The sequence below is a fragment of the Phalacrocorax aristotelis genome, chromosome 2 (genome assembly GCF_949628215.1).
Source record: "Phalacrocorax aristotelis chromosome 2, bGulAri2.1, whole genome shotgun sequence".
NCBI classification, from domain to species: Eukaryota; Metazoa; Chordata; class Aves; order Suliformes; family Phalacrocoracidae; genus Phalacrocorax; species Phalacrocorax aristotelis.
The window spans coordinates 130,436,217-130,455,901 of record NC_134277.1 but is presented as its reverse complement, the minus strand read 5'-3'; the positions used below and the strand labels follow the sequence as shown (position 1 = coordinate 130,455,901).

The 19,685-nt window shown below is 40.3% G+C and overlaps 1 protein-coding gene across 1 annotated transcript in view; it reads left to right on the top strand.

Annotated features, from left to right (window-relative positions):
• Positions 1 to 19,685, top strand: part of CPA6 (carboxypeptidase A6) — an 85,377-nt gene that overhangs the window by 45,723 nt on the left and 19,969 nt on the right. Inside the window, exons 3-6 of the mRNA XM_075085166.1 lie at positions 5,703 to 5,827; positions 9,342 to 9,456; positions 10,414 to 10,515; positions 11,325 to 11,429. Of these exons, the coding sequence (XP_074941267.1) occupies positions 5,703 to 5,827; positions 9,342 to 9,456; positions 10,414 to 10,515; positions 11,325 to 11,429 (447 nt within the window). The remainder of the gene's footprint in view (positions 1 to 5,702; positions 5,828 to 9,341; positions 9,457 to 10,413; positions 10,516 to 11,324; positions 11,430 to 19,685) is intronic.

Sequence of the window (19,685 nt, the reverse complement as noted above, 5' to 3'; positions counted from 1 at the left end):
GTTTCATGTCTTTCAAATATACTTAGCCTAGTGGCATCTGTACTTGTAAGAACGGATATTCAATTACCGTATAATTGTGCATGAGTTTTTCCTAAGTGACTCTCTTGAGGAATAGCCTACAAGTTCTTTTCTGCAGTGGAGAGCCCTGTGTAAAATTATACCAGTGTATGTAAAGTGGCAAGACCATTACTGTTCCACAAAGATCTGCAAAACTCAAAACTTCAAGCTGTGCATTGTTCACATTCTGTTTCTGCCAGCATTATGGCTGCTGCAATCCCACAAATCAATCCCGATTTATTGGCACAATTATTCTTACCAGCCTCACTGAAGAGCAAATAAATACTGAAAAGTTAGAGCCAATTAAATGTCTAGTGTGCTCAATCAGCAACTTAAATTACTTTGCACCAACAACTAGGACTACCTTATAAGTCCTTCTAGAAAGCAGAGGGAATCCCACACTTAATTACCACTAGACCATTTTTCTGCACATAAAGGGCAGCTGAAGGACATTTGCAGTCAGGACTGTCAATTAAGTTCCTTAATTGGTAGGAGCAAGTGAGGATGAAATCAGTCCTGATCCTGAAGATATTTGCAAGGGTGAAGACACTAGAGAGGAACAGTTCTACTCTTTGCAAGTGAACTACAGCACAGCTATTAACACAGCTAACTATCCACCAGGGTCAGAGTCAACAGGAGTCATTCTTCCTTCATTCATTCTTTCTTTGCAAATGAACCAACAGAAGCCTAAAATTCTGTTATACACTATGCGTGTGCATGTGAGGGGTGTTTGTGTACATACATATATGCGACTATGTTTCTTATATGTTATGTGATGAAGCCTCTGATAGTCAGACCTCTGACAACATCAGTGAGACTAGAGCAGTTTCTACTTCTTCTATTCTCTACCTTCTACTACCAGATTTCTAACTGAAAACATATCTAACGAGTTTCAGGACTGCTTAGGGTGTTTATGTGCCTGTACACAAGCATATGGATGTAAACGGAAAACCAGTACATCCTGAGAGAGCCCATGACACGCTGACAGAGCCCATGAGCAAAGAACATCACTGCTTGCATTACTGACTGCACACTCCTGTTTACAAGAGGCTCAGAAATGCCAAGCCATTTCAACTGATGGCATCATAACAATAATTATTTTCTGAACTTTACAGTTGACAACATTTCTCAAAGAAATCTCTTCATAGTGATGCTAAGGACAAGGCCAGCTTTGGCACATGTATTGCTGTATACAACTCAATAAGTATAAAAACTGGAATTGCTAGGTAATAAAGCATAATAAAATTGTTGTCTTCATGGGGTGTAACACAGATAAATCATATAAACAATTTTGTCCAGATACTAAATGTAAATTATGGCAGAGTTATTCTAGTTATTTTCAGTGACAAGCATCAATTATCTCTTTTGACTGATACACAATTGCAGATCTGATGAGAGCGCTAAGCATCTTCCTTCCAGGCTAAATGGAAGAAGAAATTAAACACCTGTTTACGAAAGGGTAGCGAGGAACAACTGGAGGCTACTGCCCAAGCAAATGGCTTGAATTACAAAGTATGAGCCAGACTAAGCCATGTGGTCTAAAGAAGCTGGGGATTTCTCTCACTGACTTGAACGAAAAAAATGACTGCGGGGTTTACGCAGCCATGAGTGCATTCCTGGAAAAAAGCAAGGAGAGTCTTTTCAGGCTCCCTTTCCACAGGCACAAGAATGAGCTGGAGAAAAACCTGGCACTAGTGAAGAAAAAAACTCCCTGCTCTGGTTTCTGTCTTGGCAGGGCAACAGAGCTTTGTGTACACCATTTGTGATATGTAGGATTATACCAATGAAATATTTTTGTTCTTGGAAAATTATTTGCATAATTTTTAATTTTGGAAGAAATTCTGAATTTTCTTAGCTTGGCACCCAAATCTTTTTAAAATATTTGTCCTTTTGCCTTTTGCTGACTTCTCATCACCATACTTACCAAAAGCTAGAGACATGACTAATGGGTTCAGGATTGTTGTAGCTTGGAAGGTGTCCGGGTAAGAACTGATACATTTATATTCTTGAGCTGTCTTTAACACCTCAGTTTAAAGAGAAACTGCCTACAAAGAAACCCTAAGACTGTTGGCTTTTCTAAGCACAAGTTGAATCCCAGGGACTTTTAAATGACGAGTGAAGTTGAAAAAAGAATGTGCCATTAAAAAGAATACTTACTATGCAATAATGATTAATGATATTTTATACCTTCTTTGTTAAATAAAGCAATAATGTGTTTAAAACCTCTGGGAAAAGGAGGTTGTCTGTATGCTTTTACCTACCATTTCTTCCCGTAGAAAGCAAGTCAGGATGCTTGTGCCTCTAGTGAGATTCTGGGAAAGAGCATTCGCTGGGCATCTGCAGAGCCACCACTGTCCCTGAGAACAGGTACCCAGAGTCATGCCTAAGTGCAGCAGGAGGTGCTGAGTAATTGGTCAGCAGGTCCCAAGTCTGAGCCTGCCGAAAAATCCTGCCTGGGCTCTGCTTATTGTCCAGAGGTTTAAAACATCCCAAGACCCTCTAAAGACAACCCGCTGCCTGACAGATAAGAAAAGACATGCAAAGGAAACAGTCCTGCAAAGGAGATGATAATATTTAGGTTTGTAGACATACTCTAAAGCATATCTCTTTTCCTCTAGCCTCAAGACACCAGGTGAATTTTGAGGGGGTTCTGTAGGATTTCTGCATCTGTTCATTTTGCAGCTGGAGAATCTTCCGCCGCACCTAGCAAATCCCACCACCCACACACCAAATAAATGCCTTTTGGCACTGACTGGTACACCGTCCATAATACTATATAATAGCTAATGTGTAAGGATAACAACACCCTGTCGCAGATAGTAAAGAGAATAGGATAACAATACCGCTACCACTCACTAGTCAGCAGAGCCCAGCGTTGAAATCCAAGGCATGTTTGCCAGAGGAATAATGCTGCAAGAAGAGTGATGACTCCAGTGGAGCCCTCAGTATCCATGGGAGATGCAATGATGAAGCCTCCTAAAGTTGACAGTGAGTAAAGGATAGTTGGACTTGCTCAGTCCAAACATGCCTTCTCTGAAATCCATCTTCTGTTTGTCAGTTTTCATGCGCTCTCTCTATGTCACGCCAAGGACAAGCTGAAAGCTGAGGTATAAATAAGATATCTGTTGGAGAAACGTCTTTCTTGTTATATGCTTTATAAAGTAAAACCAAGTCAGCAATTGAAGTGGTGCTCTGGACAGCACAGGTAACATCTCCCAGATGAGCACTGAATGCTTCGTTTACATTGCAAAGGATAAGAAGTGGGAACCAAATGAAATCAAACTACTCAAATAGGGTACTGAGCTGAAGAGGAGTGATTTGCATTCTAAAAATGGGATTTTTTTTGTCTCGCTTCCAGGACAACGCCAGGAATGAAATATTGCATTTTCACCAAAAGAGGATAGTGGTGTGCAATATACAGCTGATTTCATTAGTTACAAGAAGATTGCTTCTCCTTTTGATATTCCCTTGCAGCCGGTAAAAAAATTAATCCTCAGTAACTCTCAAGAACAATGACAAGTTTCAGGAGTATCTCAATCATGATTTTTCTTTTGTTGTTTGTTTTTGTAACTTCTATTTCCAGGGGTTTTTTTTGCTTAGATATTGCAGTTGGCCGGGAGACACTTCAGTTGTTCTTATCTTGTGTATAACAATGTGTTGATATTTTTATAATGATGGCTCAAGCTGAGCTGATTGATATGCTGTTACTCCAAGAGCAATAAATCTACCCTCCGTGATGTGTATTTTTAGGGATAAATCTGAAAAGTCAAATATGCATTTCTAATTAACCATGTGTGAAATCAACCATGTTAAATTAGGGGGGAATTTCACTGGATGCCTATAATTAATCAAAATACGAAAGATAGATAAACTAATAAACATAAGGTGAGAGGATCTTTATTTATAAGCAGCTTTTAGCACCATTTAATTCATGAGTTCAGTTTCTACTGACCATCTGTCATAGCTGCTGTCAGCTTCACAAGTCTCGTGAACTTTGCCAGTCCTGGTGTTAGACTTCAAAAGATGCTGCACCCACCCACCACTACCACACGGATCCATAGACCATATTGTGGCAGCGTGAAACAAAGGGTGGTTTTGGCAGGAATAGAAGAGGCTGCCCATGTGTTTCAGTTTTTCTCCTTCCAAAGTAACAGGCATTTAATTGGATTAACTGGACTAAAGTCACTACTGCTTGAAGAGGTAGCATCAGGTTCAGCATTGGATGCCTTCTTGGTAATCAGAATAATCTTTCTCAGGGCCATTTGAGAAATGGTGGGAGCTAAACCCCTGTTGCAAGATTGTACTCTCTTCTCAAACGAGGTTCATAGCAAGACCAGGTGAAATATATTTGATATTTTCAAAATAACTTGTATGGCATAGAAGGAGTCAGGATTATAAAAAACTTCCTAGAAACCTGGAAAGCAAGTAAGGGAAGGGACACTTATGAGCTGCATCCATGACTTTAATCAATATGGCCTAACACAACTGATTGCAATAAACTTCAAAAGATACTTATAAGTATTAATTCTTTTTAAATTCTCTTTAAGAAATGGGGGGACATGGTAACCCCCATCTATTCCCCTCTTTGTATTCAGCTTACAAACTTATATATATTTTAAGGCCTGTGTATCTTGACATGCATATTTGTCACATTGACACAGAGGTTGTTGCTGAGAGACTTTTCCATAGTCCCCTGTGACTATCCAGCAGCTCTGGGAAGAGGTTTGTTAACTTGTCTTGAGGAGGAACTGTTCTCACCTCTGTTGAAGAGTATGTGCATCTGTTGCTGGTACCGCTGAGCAGTACACCACCGCTTGGCTACAGGGTGCAGAACAACAAGTTTCAAATCCCTGTTTGCAAACTTTCTTGATTTCTTGAAAATTCATGTTCTGGGCTAAAGTTTCCAAGTGTATTTCAGATTTGGCAACAAAAGAAAGTAAAACGGACAAGAAGCATCCTTTAGGTATACACAGAGATAGCACATTAATAACTGTAGTATCATTTAGTAGCTATCGGTTTTTACAAGATTGCAATAATTTAATTATCTTGGTTTATCATTTAATTATCTTGTATAATAAATACTGTTATTCTGACATTTCATATAAAATTATTGGGTAGATCACAGCTTCCTTCATAGTATTGGTGACCTTCTGTTACTGAACTTTGATCTGCTTATCATCAAGAACAAAACTTGGGTACACTTTGCAAACAATACTGGTATACGCTACACTTTCTACCTCTCTTGAGCGTTCTTTTCTTTTACTGCCTTAGTGAACATAGAAAATACATTGTGAAATAAAAAAGACTCGTGGACTCAATAGGAGCTAATACATAGGGGATGTATAGGATGTATATTAGTCTGAGAAGGCACATGAAGCTGGAGGTAGCTTTTGTTTTGAGCTGTTTGAGGAGGCGTATTCCTGAGATCATTCTCTCTTCCTGTTGGCAAATGTCCCATGGGAGTTGTGGTAAGATGGACACAATAATTCTTCAAAATCTGCTCCATTAGCATAGATGTCGAGCTGGACCAGTCAATACAGTTTTATTGTCTATACCATGCCTAAAGTGTTTGCCTACATAGCTTCAAGCGATTTCCCCACCTACACTGAATGCATATGAATTACAGGTTGGTTCCTGCACTACAGGTGGACCTGTGGCAGCCCAGCAGCCCTTTCCACATCATCGAAGGTACGGTCACCGACGTGCGAGTACCGCAGAACACGTCCCGAAGCCTGCTGCCCTACCTCCAGCAAGCAAACATCCAGTACACGTAAGCCTGTGCTTTGCTTTCTGTGCCTCACTCCAGAGATCTGGCCTCCAAGGCAGTTCTGCCTCTACCACGCCAAGTGCACTTGAAAATACGTTCCACATCATAGCAATTAGACTGGCAGACAGCTAAACATTGCCAAGAAAACAAGCATTTTAATGGGAGAGCAGAAAATCTCCCACAGGCAGGCAGTTTTAATTAAATGTCCTCCTTTGGAGTCAAGCTGAAGTGTTTTCAATGTATATGAAATCACATCTGTTAAGAGAGGGATTGCAATTACTAATTCTACAGCCTGCTTTGCCTCTCTGTATTTAACAGAAGCAAAGTTTGTTTACAAGTGTGGTGCGAACGCATAGACAAGCCTTCTTCATGAATTATAAAGGAATGTACTAGTTCTGCTTTATAATTCTTCATTCCTCATGACCCAACGCAAGTGATACAGCACAAATACATGCTAAGGCTCACGCATCATTTATAGCATTTCTTAAAAGCATTCAAGACAGTTTTGGAGTGTACTTGCCATTTCATATTTATCAATATTATATACTAGACAAGAGTAATGATCTTGTCATTAAAGCCATTTCCCTGAGATGAATAATCCCCAAGATCTGGATTCCCTGAGATCTGAATAATCAACTGATGAGTTATTTGAATACTCAAACATTTGCTGAATAAAGCCCTGCATGAGGCTATTTATACTTATTTCTCAGTGAGAAAAGGACGGTGCAAATCATGTTCTATATTATATGTACTCTTCTCAGAATGCCATTTTTATTATAACAATGGTCTCTTCTTAATTTGTTGTTCTAAAAATGCGAAAACAAACATAAGGAAATTAATTACTCAGGCCTGGTAGCTGAAGTTCAGAGTGACTTTCATGTGGGTTCAGCACTGCTTCAGTTTTGCTTGTGTTTAAAAATGAGATGGGGATTTCTGTAATTGTTTTCCTGTGCTTATATAAAAAATGTCCCCTTATTACTGTGCCTTGGCAGTTGTATTCACGTCTGCTGCTGTTCCTGCTCACAGTAATCACCTTTAATGAAATGACAGAAGGCCATTTTACATGTGTTATAAACACTCCCTGTACTTGAAGACCTTTACTTAGGTTGCAAAGCAGAGTGTGCGAGCGTAAGAACTGCGAGAGCAAAGGGTCTCTGCAGTTTACCTGAAACAACGTGCTACAAATACTAGGACAACATTACATTAATTTTCCACAGGGCAAATTTCCTCTGACATTTAGCGCACAAGCTGTGTGCGCTTAGGAGGAAGCCAGGCAGAATTTTGTCAGCTCCAGACTGTTTCTTTGCTCTCCTTCTTCATCTCCCTGCTGCTCATTTCAGGCTTCTTGTCCGCTGGGTCCCAGCCATCAGAAGCAAAACCCCACATAGCCTCAGAGGAGCATGTGCTCGTCCTGACAAGCCTCCTGAGATCTGTAACTCCACAAGGGGCAGCAGGATTCGCAGCCACAGATGTAGTCAGGGAGCGGCAGGAGCAGGGCTGCCAGGGCGGCTGGCACAGCCAGGACCGCAGCACAGATGGGGTGGGCGCCGCAGCCCTGAGCTGGCGCGCAGCTCCGCAGTCAAGGGGCTGAGGCCCTAGGCAAGGTTTCATACAGCTCCTTTTCTCATGGCTGTTTTTCACAATTTTTTTTTATTATTTTGGTTTTGACACACTCTTTGCAAAGGAGTTAAATTGCTAAATCCCATTTGGAACTGGAAAATCTGAGGCAAACACCATGTAAACAGAGTGACACTTGGCTAAGTTATGACAAATTTCTAAAGACAGGAAGCATTAAGCAGCCCTAACAATGAACAAGGTCACCAGCCCTTCCCCATTTAGACAGGCTTATCTGTCCCAGTGTTTGACATTATGGCAAGATGGTCATGAAAACAAGCCAGGCATCATATAAACTCTTACGGCACCGAGTTACCTCGGTTGTAAGTTCTCTGCCAATGAAGCCACTTAGGTTGTATTCAGACTTGAGGGACTTAAGAGCCTTTGTGTTACCAGCACAAATAGTACACAGTCATTTAAGAGTAAAGAAAGATTTGTCTCATTTGGAGTACAGATGCATGAACAATCAGGAACTGTGAAATTAAATCTATTAATGTAAAAGTGAACAGAGCTTGATCCTTGTAGGTACTTACACTAATCAGAATTCAGCAAGTATTTTTTTAACAAATGTCTTAATGACTTGAATAAAACCACTGCTTTAATTTAACTGCTTTTTACAGTACTTTTTTTGCAGTACTGGTCTTAGAGCATATAGCACTTTGCAAGTCAAGACTATAAGTCCTTAGTTTGCTTAATGACAGTTGCTGATGTAGAACAATGTAATTCCTAATTATACAATTACTTCACTAATACATCTGAAGATGAGGATAACCTTTACTTTGATATTATGTGTAGACAGACCTATTACCTTTGAGGTATCTGCTTCACAGCTGAGTTAGGATCAGAGTGAATGCAGTTTCTTTCCATCTTTTTCCAATCATTGCAGCTAATGCCTATAAAACTTTAAAATGTTGAATGTGACCATCATTTTACAGGAATGATAAATTAGTGGTATGGTGATTATACATTGCCATGCTTTAAGAGAAGGTGGTATGCAAGGATGACTCTCAGTTTTACAGCGATGTTGTAACTGATGTCTTTGATGATATTCCCAGTTCCTGCCACTGTGTGATGGAAAGGATAGATGCTCCAACTTCTTCAATACAATTCTTTTTAGATGTTTTCTGTATGATATTTTTATATTTGTATCATTATTTGGTTTTGCCATAAAATAAGAAAATTTACAGCTTACACCACTGTTGTTGCATTTTGCTCTTAATGCAAAGAACCTCTCGCTTTTTATGCGAACATATTTAATTTTTATTTAGTATTGTTTCATGTTTTTATGGAGCTATTTTACAATAACTGGCAAGCAAATATTGCAGAGTAAACAACAAACCACACTTGATATTTTTTCTTTGTTGTTTGTTGAGTTTCAGACAGAATGATAATGCCATCAAGTTCTTCATTTTTTTGTTTTGCCTCTACAACTTGTAGGTATATGTAATGTTCCCTGCCAGTACAACAACTCCCAAGAGAAAGTATGTGTTTGTTTTTCTAAGCCTAGAAAGATTTTTTTATTCAGTTTTGAAATTAATCTTTGAAGATCCATGATCATGTAATATAACTGGATTATAAAAGCAGACAGCAAATGCTGCTCCATAAAGAAATGAAAGTGGTTTCTTCTTCACATTGGCTACATTATTTACATTATTCTGGTTTATTTGCTTAACAAGCTCATTGTGTTTTTTGAAGGCACTGTTACATTTCAAAGCAGCTGGAGTATTTATTTGCCAGCATATATTCAAATAAGCCTGAAGCACTCTATTGTCAAAATATAACAGATGAAGTAACATCAGGATGGTTTAATTCCTGCTATATTTCATCTAAATGTGATTGTTGTTCTGCTTTAGCCTGTGTGTTCTACTAGTTTTCCAGTAATACCGCTATCATTTTTACCTAGGATTCTCATATCAGACCTACAGAAAGCAATAGAAAACCAAACTGGACTGAGGTCATATAGGAATCGCAGGTCCCTCTCTGGGTATAACTATGAAGTGTATCACTCCCTGGAAGAAGTACGTGAAAATTCATTTTGTTCCTCTTATCTGCTAGACTCTTGTTTTCTAATAAGGCTAGAGATTTCACTCTCTCTACAAGTTGTGGTTACTTGTTCATCTTCAGAAGTGTTCTAAATGTTTCTTCTTTGAAAATAGGCACCTTGGTGAAAATACACATTTTTTCAATATTTGTATTCAAGACTTATTTTTACATGTAACTATCTTTGACAGCTTCTGAGTTTTGTTTTTAAAGTAGGTCATTTTCTCTGATGTAATAAGATATTTCAGCAAGTGATTAGTCTTACGGAGTCATCTAATTAAGCAATATGAGCAAACGTTTAAGTATTTGTACAAGAGGCCCAAAGACTTAAAAACACTTACATATGAATTCATGTATAAGGGATACTATTCTGGAAGAGAGCTGGGTAAATAATTTGTGTTGATTTCAGTGTGCTCATATATACAGTTTCAGCGTACACCAAAACAAAGTCACTAGGCTGAGCGTGGAGGGTGCTGGACCTCAACGAGATCTGGTGCCTGTGAAACAAATATTGCAGATAGCATTGAATCCTGTAGCTCAATCTGTTCACCATTCTGTGTCCTGGCAGGCAGACTTAGGAACCTTCTTTCTTCATTCCATTAATATTTAGTGGGAATGGCAAATTAGCCCCATCCCCAGATTTTTGACAGTCAGCTAGTGCATTCCAGTAGTATCCAACAATAAAATGGGAAAAAAATCCCATGTGATTGAAGGCTGCATCCAGCCTCTGGCAATAGAGCTATGAGAGTCCAATGATAGTTCAAGTGTGAAAACAAATAGAAACAAACAAACACACAACAACAACAAAAAAGATGAAAGGTACAGGAAAATCCAACAACATACAGAGGACTGAGAGCTGAGACTAATAAATGTGTTACCGTTGCTTCCCATGAAATGCGAAGATTGAAGCAACAATTTTATTTCTGTATTTGCAGATCCAGAGTTGGATGCATCATCTGAATAAAACTCATTCAGACCTTGTTCACATGTTCTCTGTTGGAAAATCCTATGAAGGGAGACCACTGTTTGTACTCAAGGTAAAGATTAAATAGTCATTAATCGGACTAAAATCTGGAATCAGGGTTAGGTTATAGTACGTACACTGGAGAGGCACATTAACAGTGTTTCCTAAGGATGAGTTGCTAAGATCTAAGTCTATCTCTGAATGCCATCTTTAATGAGCAAAAATAATAAAAAGCTGGAAAACCAAAAGCCAAATCCTATTTACTCAGATTGGATATGCATGGAGATGATAGATTACAGGACAAGTTCAATTAGCAGAATTTGGGTTTAAGGGAGTTGGAAAGTTTTGTTTTACAGGCAACTTGTAGAGCAGTTTTGCTGGAGAGGGACCCCAGAGGACTCTGGAGCCCTTCTCAGCATGTGCCGCGTATGCTTCATCTTTAGCTACTGAAAAAATTTCAGGGATGTGTGCTCTCAACTCACATAATTAAGACCACAAAGAAAAGGGTGTCAGCAAGATGCAAAAAAAAAATTTACTTTCAATATGCTTTCTTTTCATCTGCTGTTGCAGAGTTCTGAAAATTTGATTCTACATCAAGCTATTCCCGTAGCATCATTTTTCTTCACCCTGCTCCACGTGATATTTAAAGATATCATTCCTCATAGAAAATAAAATGATACCTCTCACTTTTCCTGTAATTTTCTTTCCTATGGATCAGCTTCATTATCTTGGCCATATCTTTGAAAACAATAGATCTGTGTGCCTCTATACAAGAAAATTCAAAATGGTTTAGTGTTTCTAACATTCTATTATTTTCTCATTATTGTATCTCACTAATGTCATGAGATCTAGTGATATTTCTATGAATATTCACACTTCAAGTTAGGTAAAAGATCACAGCTCTACAAGAAAGCTGTCTGGATAGACTGTGGGATTCATGCAAGAGAGTGGATTGGTCCTGCCTTTTGCCAGTGGTTCGTGAAAGAAGTAAGTGTTAATGATTTACAGTCATGCAGTTCCTTCAGTTCAATAAATATTGCATATTTGCTATAACTGATCTAACATATTATTAATAAGAAAAATAACTAGCTATGATACTACTTTTTTATTATTATTTGTAGAGCGCTTAAGTGCTTGATAAATGAAGCTGATAGCAACAGCCAGACACATCTAGGCACAGGACAAAAGTATGCCAGACACATATTGGCAGAGATATGAAGTAGGATTTTATTGCAAGACCTAAAAATGTGAAGATTTCAATTCTGGTAATGGTCCAGGTAAATCAGTGCCAGTGTGTACTGCTTCGGATCAGTTCAGCAATATCTTTGCTTTAAGGACTTAGATTAAGAAAGACATTTGTCTTTTGTTTGATTCCATAGGAATAGGAAGCTAAAATCATAGAATCGTAGAATGGGATCACAGAATCATTTAGGTTGGAAAAGACCCTTAGGATCCTCGAGTCCAACCACTGACCTAGCACTGCCAAGTCCACCATTAAACCATGTCCCTAAGCGCCACATCTACACATCTTTTAAATACCTCCAGGAATGGTGACTCAACCACTTCCCTGGGCAGCCTGTTCCAATACTTGACAACCCTTTTGGTGAATAAATTTTTCCTACTATCCAATCTAAACCTCCCCGGCACAACTTGAGGCCATTTCCTCTTGTCCTATGGGTTGTTACTTGGCAAAAGAGACCAATACCCATCTCACTATACTACTGGTTTTTGTTGTCTTTTATGGCAGTACCCAGATTAAGTTCTAGCTGGGCTTTGGCCCTTCTAATTTTCTCCCTGCATAACCTCGCAACCCCCTTGTAGTCCTCCTGAGTTGCCTGCTCCTTCTTCCAAAAGTCATAAAGTCTCCTTTTTTCTTGAGTTCCAGTCAAAGTGCTCTGTGCTGCAAGGCCGATCTTCTTCCCCACTGGCTTGTCATTCAGCACATGGGGACAGCTTGCTCCTGTGCCTTTAAGACTTCCTTCCTGAAGAATGCCCAGCCTTCCTGGACTCCTTTGCCCTTCAGGGCTGCCTCCCAAAGGACTCTGTCAACCAGGCTCCTAAACAGACCAAAGTCTGCCCTCCAGAAATCCAAGGTGGCAGTTCTGCTAATGCCCTCCTTACTTCTCCAAGAATCAAAAACTCTATCATTTCATGATCACTGTGCCCAAAACAGTCTCCAACCATCACATCCCCCACAAGTCCTTCTCTGGTCACAAATAACACGTCCAGCCGGGCGCCTTCCCTATTTGACTCACTCACCAGCTGTGTTATGAAATTATCTTCCACGTACTCCAGAAACCTCCTAGACTGTTTCATCTCTGCTGTATTGTATTTCCAGCAGACATCTGCTAAGTTGAAGTCCCCCACAAGAACAAGGCTAGCGATTGTGAGACATCTGCCAGCTGCTTATGGAGTATTACATCTGCCTCTTCATCCTGGCTGGGTGGTCTATAACACACTCCCACCCTGATACCTGCCTTGTTGGCCTTCCCCCTGATTCTTATCCATAAACACTCAATGATATCATCACCATCATTAAGCTCTAGACAATCAAAACGCTGCCTAACATACAGGGCTACCCCACTGCCTCTCCTCCCTTGCCTATCCCTTCTGGAGAGCTTATAGCCATCCATTGCAGCACTCCAGCTGTGCGAGTCATCCCACCATGTTTCTGTGATGGCGACTATTTTTTTTTTCCTGCTGCACAATGGCTTACAGCTCCTCCTGTTGGTTGCCTGCGCTGTGTGGAAGCACCTCAGTTGAGATACTGATCCTACCACCTTTTGGGGGGAAGAAGCCCTGATTCCTACGTGACCATCCTCAGGTGCTTCCATGGTTTCTAAAACAATAACCCTTTTGTCTCTGCTGCCACATGGATCTCCATCCCCTACCTCCACTGAGATGGCAGACCAGAGGACCTCACTAGCACACCATCCCTCAAACATTGACCTGCTGCCCCAGGCTTATCTCTAGTGAGCCTGGTTTTATCCCTTTCCCGCTTCAAATCTAGTTCAAAGGTCTTCCAATAAGCCCAGCTAACTCCTGCACAAAGATCCTTTTCCCGCTTTGAGACAGGTGTACCCTGCTTGTTCCCAGCAGTCCTGGTGGTGTGTAAACTGAACCATGATCAAAAAACCCCAAATTCTGCTGGCGACACCAGGCTCAGAGCCAGGTATTGATCTGCTGGCTCTTCTTCTTCATAGACAGATTTCACTGAAAATGATGAATTTCATATTCTCTTAATATCAAGTGGTTCCTCCAATGTTTCTTTGCTCCTTTCTTACTGGATTTATGCTCCCTTTGTCTTTGATATCTAGGGTTTAGCCTTCATATCCATACATTTGCCATTTTTCAAATGATTAGTGCAATCAAATGGAATTGGAATTCTGCTTTTCACTTGTCCAGTTCATATTTTCCTTTTTTTTTTTTAATATCGGCACATAATCTCTTCTAATTTGGGATTCATTTCAGATGTATGATATGTTTGCAGGATTTTGACATTACCCCTTAGCCAACAAAGTTTTGTTCAAGATGGTATATTAGCTGCACAGTGGACACTACCTTGCAATGCAATTTACAGAAGACAAAGAAGGCTTCAAAAAAAACAATAGATGTGCTTTGAATATCTTGCATACCATTTTTTGCACAAAATAAGGGATGCAATTTTTTTTTGCAAGGTTCTTCCTATAAACACACAATTTTCTAACTTCTCTTCCACCCTATCACTGTGAAATTCTACAATGTATTAATACCTCCTCTTATTTAAAGGATCTGCCCTTGATTTTCTGGGATCTCTCCACTCAGCAGAAAGATCCTGGTCCTATAAGTCACTTCATGAGAGTAAACTTCTGCATCATCAACACTCTAATGCCTTAGCTGAGATGATCATACAACCATGTGTGGCATTCCCTCAGAAGACAGAGCAGCGTACAGGGAAGGAAAGAAATAATGAGGCCGCTACAATTTGGGTGCGCCTGTCAGCATGGCTGCTGATGCATGGGTAGGCTAAACCACATCCAGGAGCTGATCTCCAAAGTTCAGTGTGCAATGACTGTGTGCCTTCTTATTAGGACTTCTGTTAAGGTAAAGATGAACAAATTTGCAGCTATTTCTGAGCAGCTTTCCTACCCAGGAGAACAGGCTGCAGTATGTTTGGGACAGGCAGGCACTGGCAGGAAAGCCTATTGCTCAAGTACGTCTTCCTTACTAAGGTTTTCCCATAAAGCACTATAATGTGGCAGCAAGGTAAAAATCAGAGCTTATAATAGAGCATATTAATAGAGCTTATTAATAGAGCTTATTAATAGTGCTTAAGGCAGAAAATAGGCTGACTATGTGTATATAAAATCCTCCTGGTTCTTATCTGAGATCCTTGGAGAGTATCTTGCTAGTAGACTGTTTCACTAATTATGTAAAAGCATTTTCCTAGATGAAAGTTTCTGCAGAGTTCCTTGAGTCTTCAAGAATGTACCACCTTTGCCATCTCGGTCATGCATTGCCTTTGATTGCAAATGATACATATCTTTTTTGTTGCTTAGAGCAATATTTCAATCCAGCCTTAAAGTAAAAAGCATCAGGATAAGAATACATTATGCTCACAGTCTTCATCATTATATTAAAAATGACTGCAAAAGGAGGACAGACAAGATGGTTCAATTGGTTTGTTTAGGATATTGCTTTTCTCATTAAATGAGTTAGACATTTTTAGTAAGAACTCTGGGAAAACTAAAGGTGTCTCCGTGCTTCAAACTCTGCAGTTCTCTTTTGCTGGCAGACTCCTCCCTTAAGCACCTCTGCAGCCCAGCAGCTCGCTTTCCATCCATCCTCTCTTGTGCTTACAGGCAGTTCTGAGAAAGGGCAGTCAGCTTGGAAACAGATTTTTCCTGGCATGTTTGTCAACTCTAAGGAATAGTGCCACAAGCCCACTGATTTAAGGCAAGCACAGGGAAATGTTGGATTTATGTGACATTAGCTTCTTTTCCAGCAGGAACAGCATACGCACATCCCTTTACCATGCAGGCAGCCTGAAATATTTTATCAAGCTTTCACTTCACCCTGTGCTCTCCGTCACTTGTTTTTATCGGAATATCCATACTCCTGTGTACAACTAGACTTTTCAAGTGATTTAGCTTAGACAACATCCTCTACGTATGAATGTCAGTTAACCTTCAAGCTCAAGACTGGGTGCTGCAAACTTGATCAGATATTTCCATTCAGCTTAGGAACCCTCGGTATCTTGCTTGCACCTCTGGAAGCGGCAGCTTCGCGTGCCAGTGAATTTGCTGCAAGCAATGGGAGACACCACCTCCTGTAGGGTGGAGATGCCACTGAGCAGCCGGCTGCTAGGGTGGCTTGCCAGGGTATGGGCAGTGGCTCCCTGCTTTTGACAGAGCATCTGGAGTTGTTCACCCAAGCAGGACCCGGCTCCCGTCTACGTAGAAATGCAAAGCAGACTAAGGCAGATCAGACTTGGGAAGCGAGGATGTGAGACTAGGGCATGGGAAGGCAAGAGGCTGCCCGCTATGCAGGCTTGTTCTGTATTCAGGCAAATACAATAGTTAGAGAAAAAGAACAGATGGACTAGAGGAAAAGGGGGAAAGACACAGAAGTAGAAATTAAAGATTAAAAAGAGAAAGAGAATGCCCAGAGAATAGTTTTGCATTATGCAATAACATAATTGAAAGTACAGAACCAGCCTGCTCACATTTTGAAACAAACAAAAGGAGAGTGAAGACTGTTGTTTGGTTTAGGGGGTTGGGGTTTTTGCTTGGGATTTTGTGTGGTTTTTTATTATGATCTACTCCAGCATGATCTCTAGACATTCCATAGGTCTGGTGTCAATAACATCACTGCTTCCATAGAAGGCGCCTCTAAATGCCTGTAGTCTCTCAACTAAAGATAATCAGATGTTCTACCAGGGTTAGCAATACTGGTGGCCTCTGACAAACCCTACTTCATGGTCACTGAATTTCAAGTCAAGAAAGGGGATGCCCTGCACACACAGGATCAGAGCTTTAGGTACCAGCTAATGAGCCACAGAGAAGTGCCTGTGCCTGTATTGTAGCTGAATACCAGTTAGGTTACGGTCAAGTCTCCCACCCAACTTCAAGCATTACTCAGCTGGAAAGGGGTTGAAAAAAGGCCCTGACAGTGGAAATACTGAGAGACCTGTGCTGGAGTAGGGAAGCAAAAGGAACTGTAAAAGGAAATGGAACTCATTACATGTGGACTACTTTGAAGGCAACCTGCAAAGATAAATGAATCTAATGTAACCCAGAATTTGTGTCCACAGCAAAACATTTAGAAAAGAGGAAAAAAGAAAAAAAAAAAAAGGTTTGTTAGCCTAGATTTTTAAAAAGACTCATGGGATCTAATCATTAAAATATGTCAGTAAATATTACAAACTGGAAAGAAAGGGACTCTGTCATGTGTTATTACTTCACAGAAAGCAGTAGACTTTAGAAACAAAATTTATTTATCAGGCATAACGTATTTACCCAAAATTAAATAGCCCTCATAGAAACAAAGAAGCAAAACCTACAGACTTTTTGCAAAAGTACAATTGTATTTGTATATGTGTTAAGTAAGAGAATGTAACCCCTCTTCATTGGGCATGCAATTGTGAGAGGAGAAGCAGAATTTGGATATCAAATTGTCCAGACTTCAAATTTAGGATTTTACCACTGTTTTAAAAATCTGAAATATGGTTCACAGGCTGCTATTCAAATTAACATCAAAACTAGATTCTGTTTCAGTTTTAGTGAAAGCAGATGAGGATTCCCATTACATCTGGTTTGACTTTCTTCCCTCTAATAAATGCTGCCATTTGATCCATGTCAATGATGTATAACCTTGAAATGTCATTCATACAACATTTTCAGAGAACAGCATAAAAGAGATGTGACTTTAGGATGCATTATTCTTTGCTTCTGGTGCAGGAATTTTTATTTCAGGATTAGAAAATTGAAGAAACGTAATTAAAAACCTTCAAGAAGCAAGCACTGATTGTACCTCTTGACAAAATGTTCTAAGAATCCAATGGCCACTGTAAGGGAAACATCCATTGCGATCATGTGCATCCCTCTCAGGGAGTGACTTAATCGGGGCCTCAAATGAAGGTGCAAATAGCCTTACACACTTTGGAAATGCAGTATCCTCCACCATCACCTTCTTCTCTCACCCTCCAAAGCGGGTCTTCTTAGGAAAAAAGGAAAACTAACATGTATTGACCAGATTCAGTGTATCTGCATCTCAAATGTGAACTGTGGCACGTTCTTCCATAGACTCCCTAGGCTCTTACATTTTTCAAATGTTTAAAACTTGAGGACTTCCCTCAAAATAATATTACTATTATTCTTTGAATTAGGGTCAGCTTACATTGCATTGCATATAGCCACTTTTCTTTAATGTGAGGCTGTTGTGGTGTTTTCCTGGATGAGCAGTGCCACCGTCCGCTGCTTCTGGGCCAGAACCTAGCCAATATCTAAGGTCTTTGCTGAGCTTTCTGGATTTGATCAAGGTGACTTGATAAGTTTGGTTCAGGCATTGACCTTGCTGGACTACCCATGACAGTTCCCTCGCCCATATCCACAGGCCCACTGGAAAGGAGGGATATAGTAGAGGAATACAAATCTGCACCTCTGAAGCCCTACTTATACTGCAGCACTGCATTGTCCCTTAAAAATGAGCCGTAAGAGCTGTCTCATCTCAGAAGAATTCCAAATCTGAAAGGAATATCACTATGCTCTGTGTACTTTAGATTGAGACATGTGTGGCTGAAAGTCCAAATTCTGAAATGTGTGTGTCCTACCATCCCAGTTATTTGAGTTCCCAAATTATCCCAGATGAAGCACTTGTGTTTCGTCATGCGCGCTGGGAGCAGACAGGCAACCCTAGACAAAGAAGTTAAAGGCTGGGAGCAGATTTTTTTTTTTTTTTTTAATGCTGACATTGGTATTGATTGCTGCCAAAACCAGGCCTGAATCCCATCTTTTCACTCCATAATAATGAGCTAAGAGAGACATATAGACTGTCTAAGATGCATAATGGCAACATCTGCCTCCACTATTCTAAGCTTGAGACTGATTTACGAGCCACCTTGTGGGATGCATATGGGATGCATACTGCCAATTAGCCAACCATAGGGCTTGCAGACCAGGCCCCAGAGACCAGTTGTTACCAGGAATTTTGCAGGGTTCAAGATCTCAGATTCTTCCTGAGGAATGTTTATGAAGTGCTTGACTGTAAAGACAGGATACCTAAAATAACAGCACATAGACGTATACAGAAATGAATACGGGCAACTGTGCAATCAGAAGCTGGTCCAAGCAGGAGACTCAGACAGCATCAGTGTTAAAAGAGGTTGGCGCTTCTTCTGCGCCATGCAGGCCATGTGGGCAGAAGGCCATAAAGCTGTAAGTATTCCTACTTTAAGATCTGGTGAAAGCCAGTATAGCACTTATTCTGCAAAATTCCATAGTCCATATCCTGATGGACAAAACATCTGCAATATGCTGCATCAACAGTCAGAGCAGCACTCAGTCACTCATTCCAGTGGTGAAATCCACACTGTCAGGAAAACAGCTTCGTGTTCTGGATCATTTCTGGGTCTTGCTGAGCTTGCTGGGTCTTGTTTTGAGACTAATATTAATTTAAAGGATGCTCATTACACCTGTATTTAGTTATTCTTTGAGACAATGTAGTTAGCTCGCCCCCTGTGATATGCTTTCCATCTCATTTTTTTTGTTTTCCAAGCAGAAGCTTTGACCATAGAGGAAAGAAAGCAAGGACCTGACTGCCTCTCCCTATATGCCGTACGTTTATGCCAGTCCTGTTCCTGGGGATAGATATGCCACTGTTGTTAACATATCTTTGAGTGCTGGCTCTCAGAAACCTGAAGAGCTTCTGAAATAATTTGAAATAATCTGAAGTGAATCAGAAGCATGCAAGGCCAAAACAAATACTGTACCTGTAGCTTTTTCCTTTCATCCTTTAGCAGAATATTTTCCTTCTTTCTGAAGTCCGTTCCCTTCAGCTAAAGCTTTTCAGCTGATGTTGGCTTGACTTGAAATTTTTTGTTGCCCTTTAAACCAACGCATCTCTTGCTCTATGAAATCTTCCTGTCTGGGTTTTCCTACTGTACATCAGTTTTTAGTTCACCCTTGTTTTAGGAAGGCTAGAAGCTTCTCAGGGCTGCTTCTTGGCCCCCTGCAGCCTCTTTCACAGCTGCCAGTGGTGACAGCA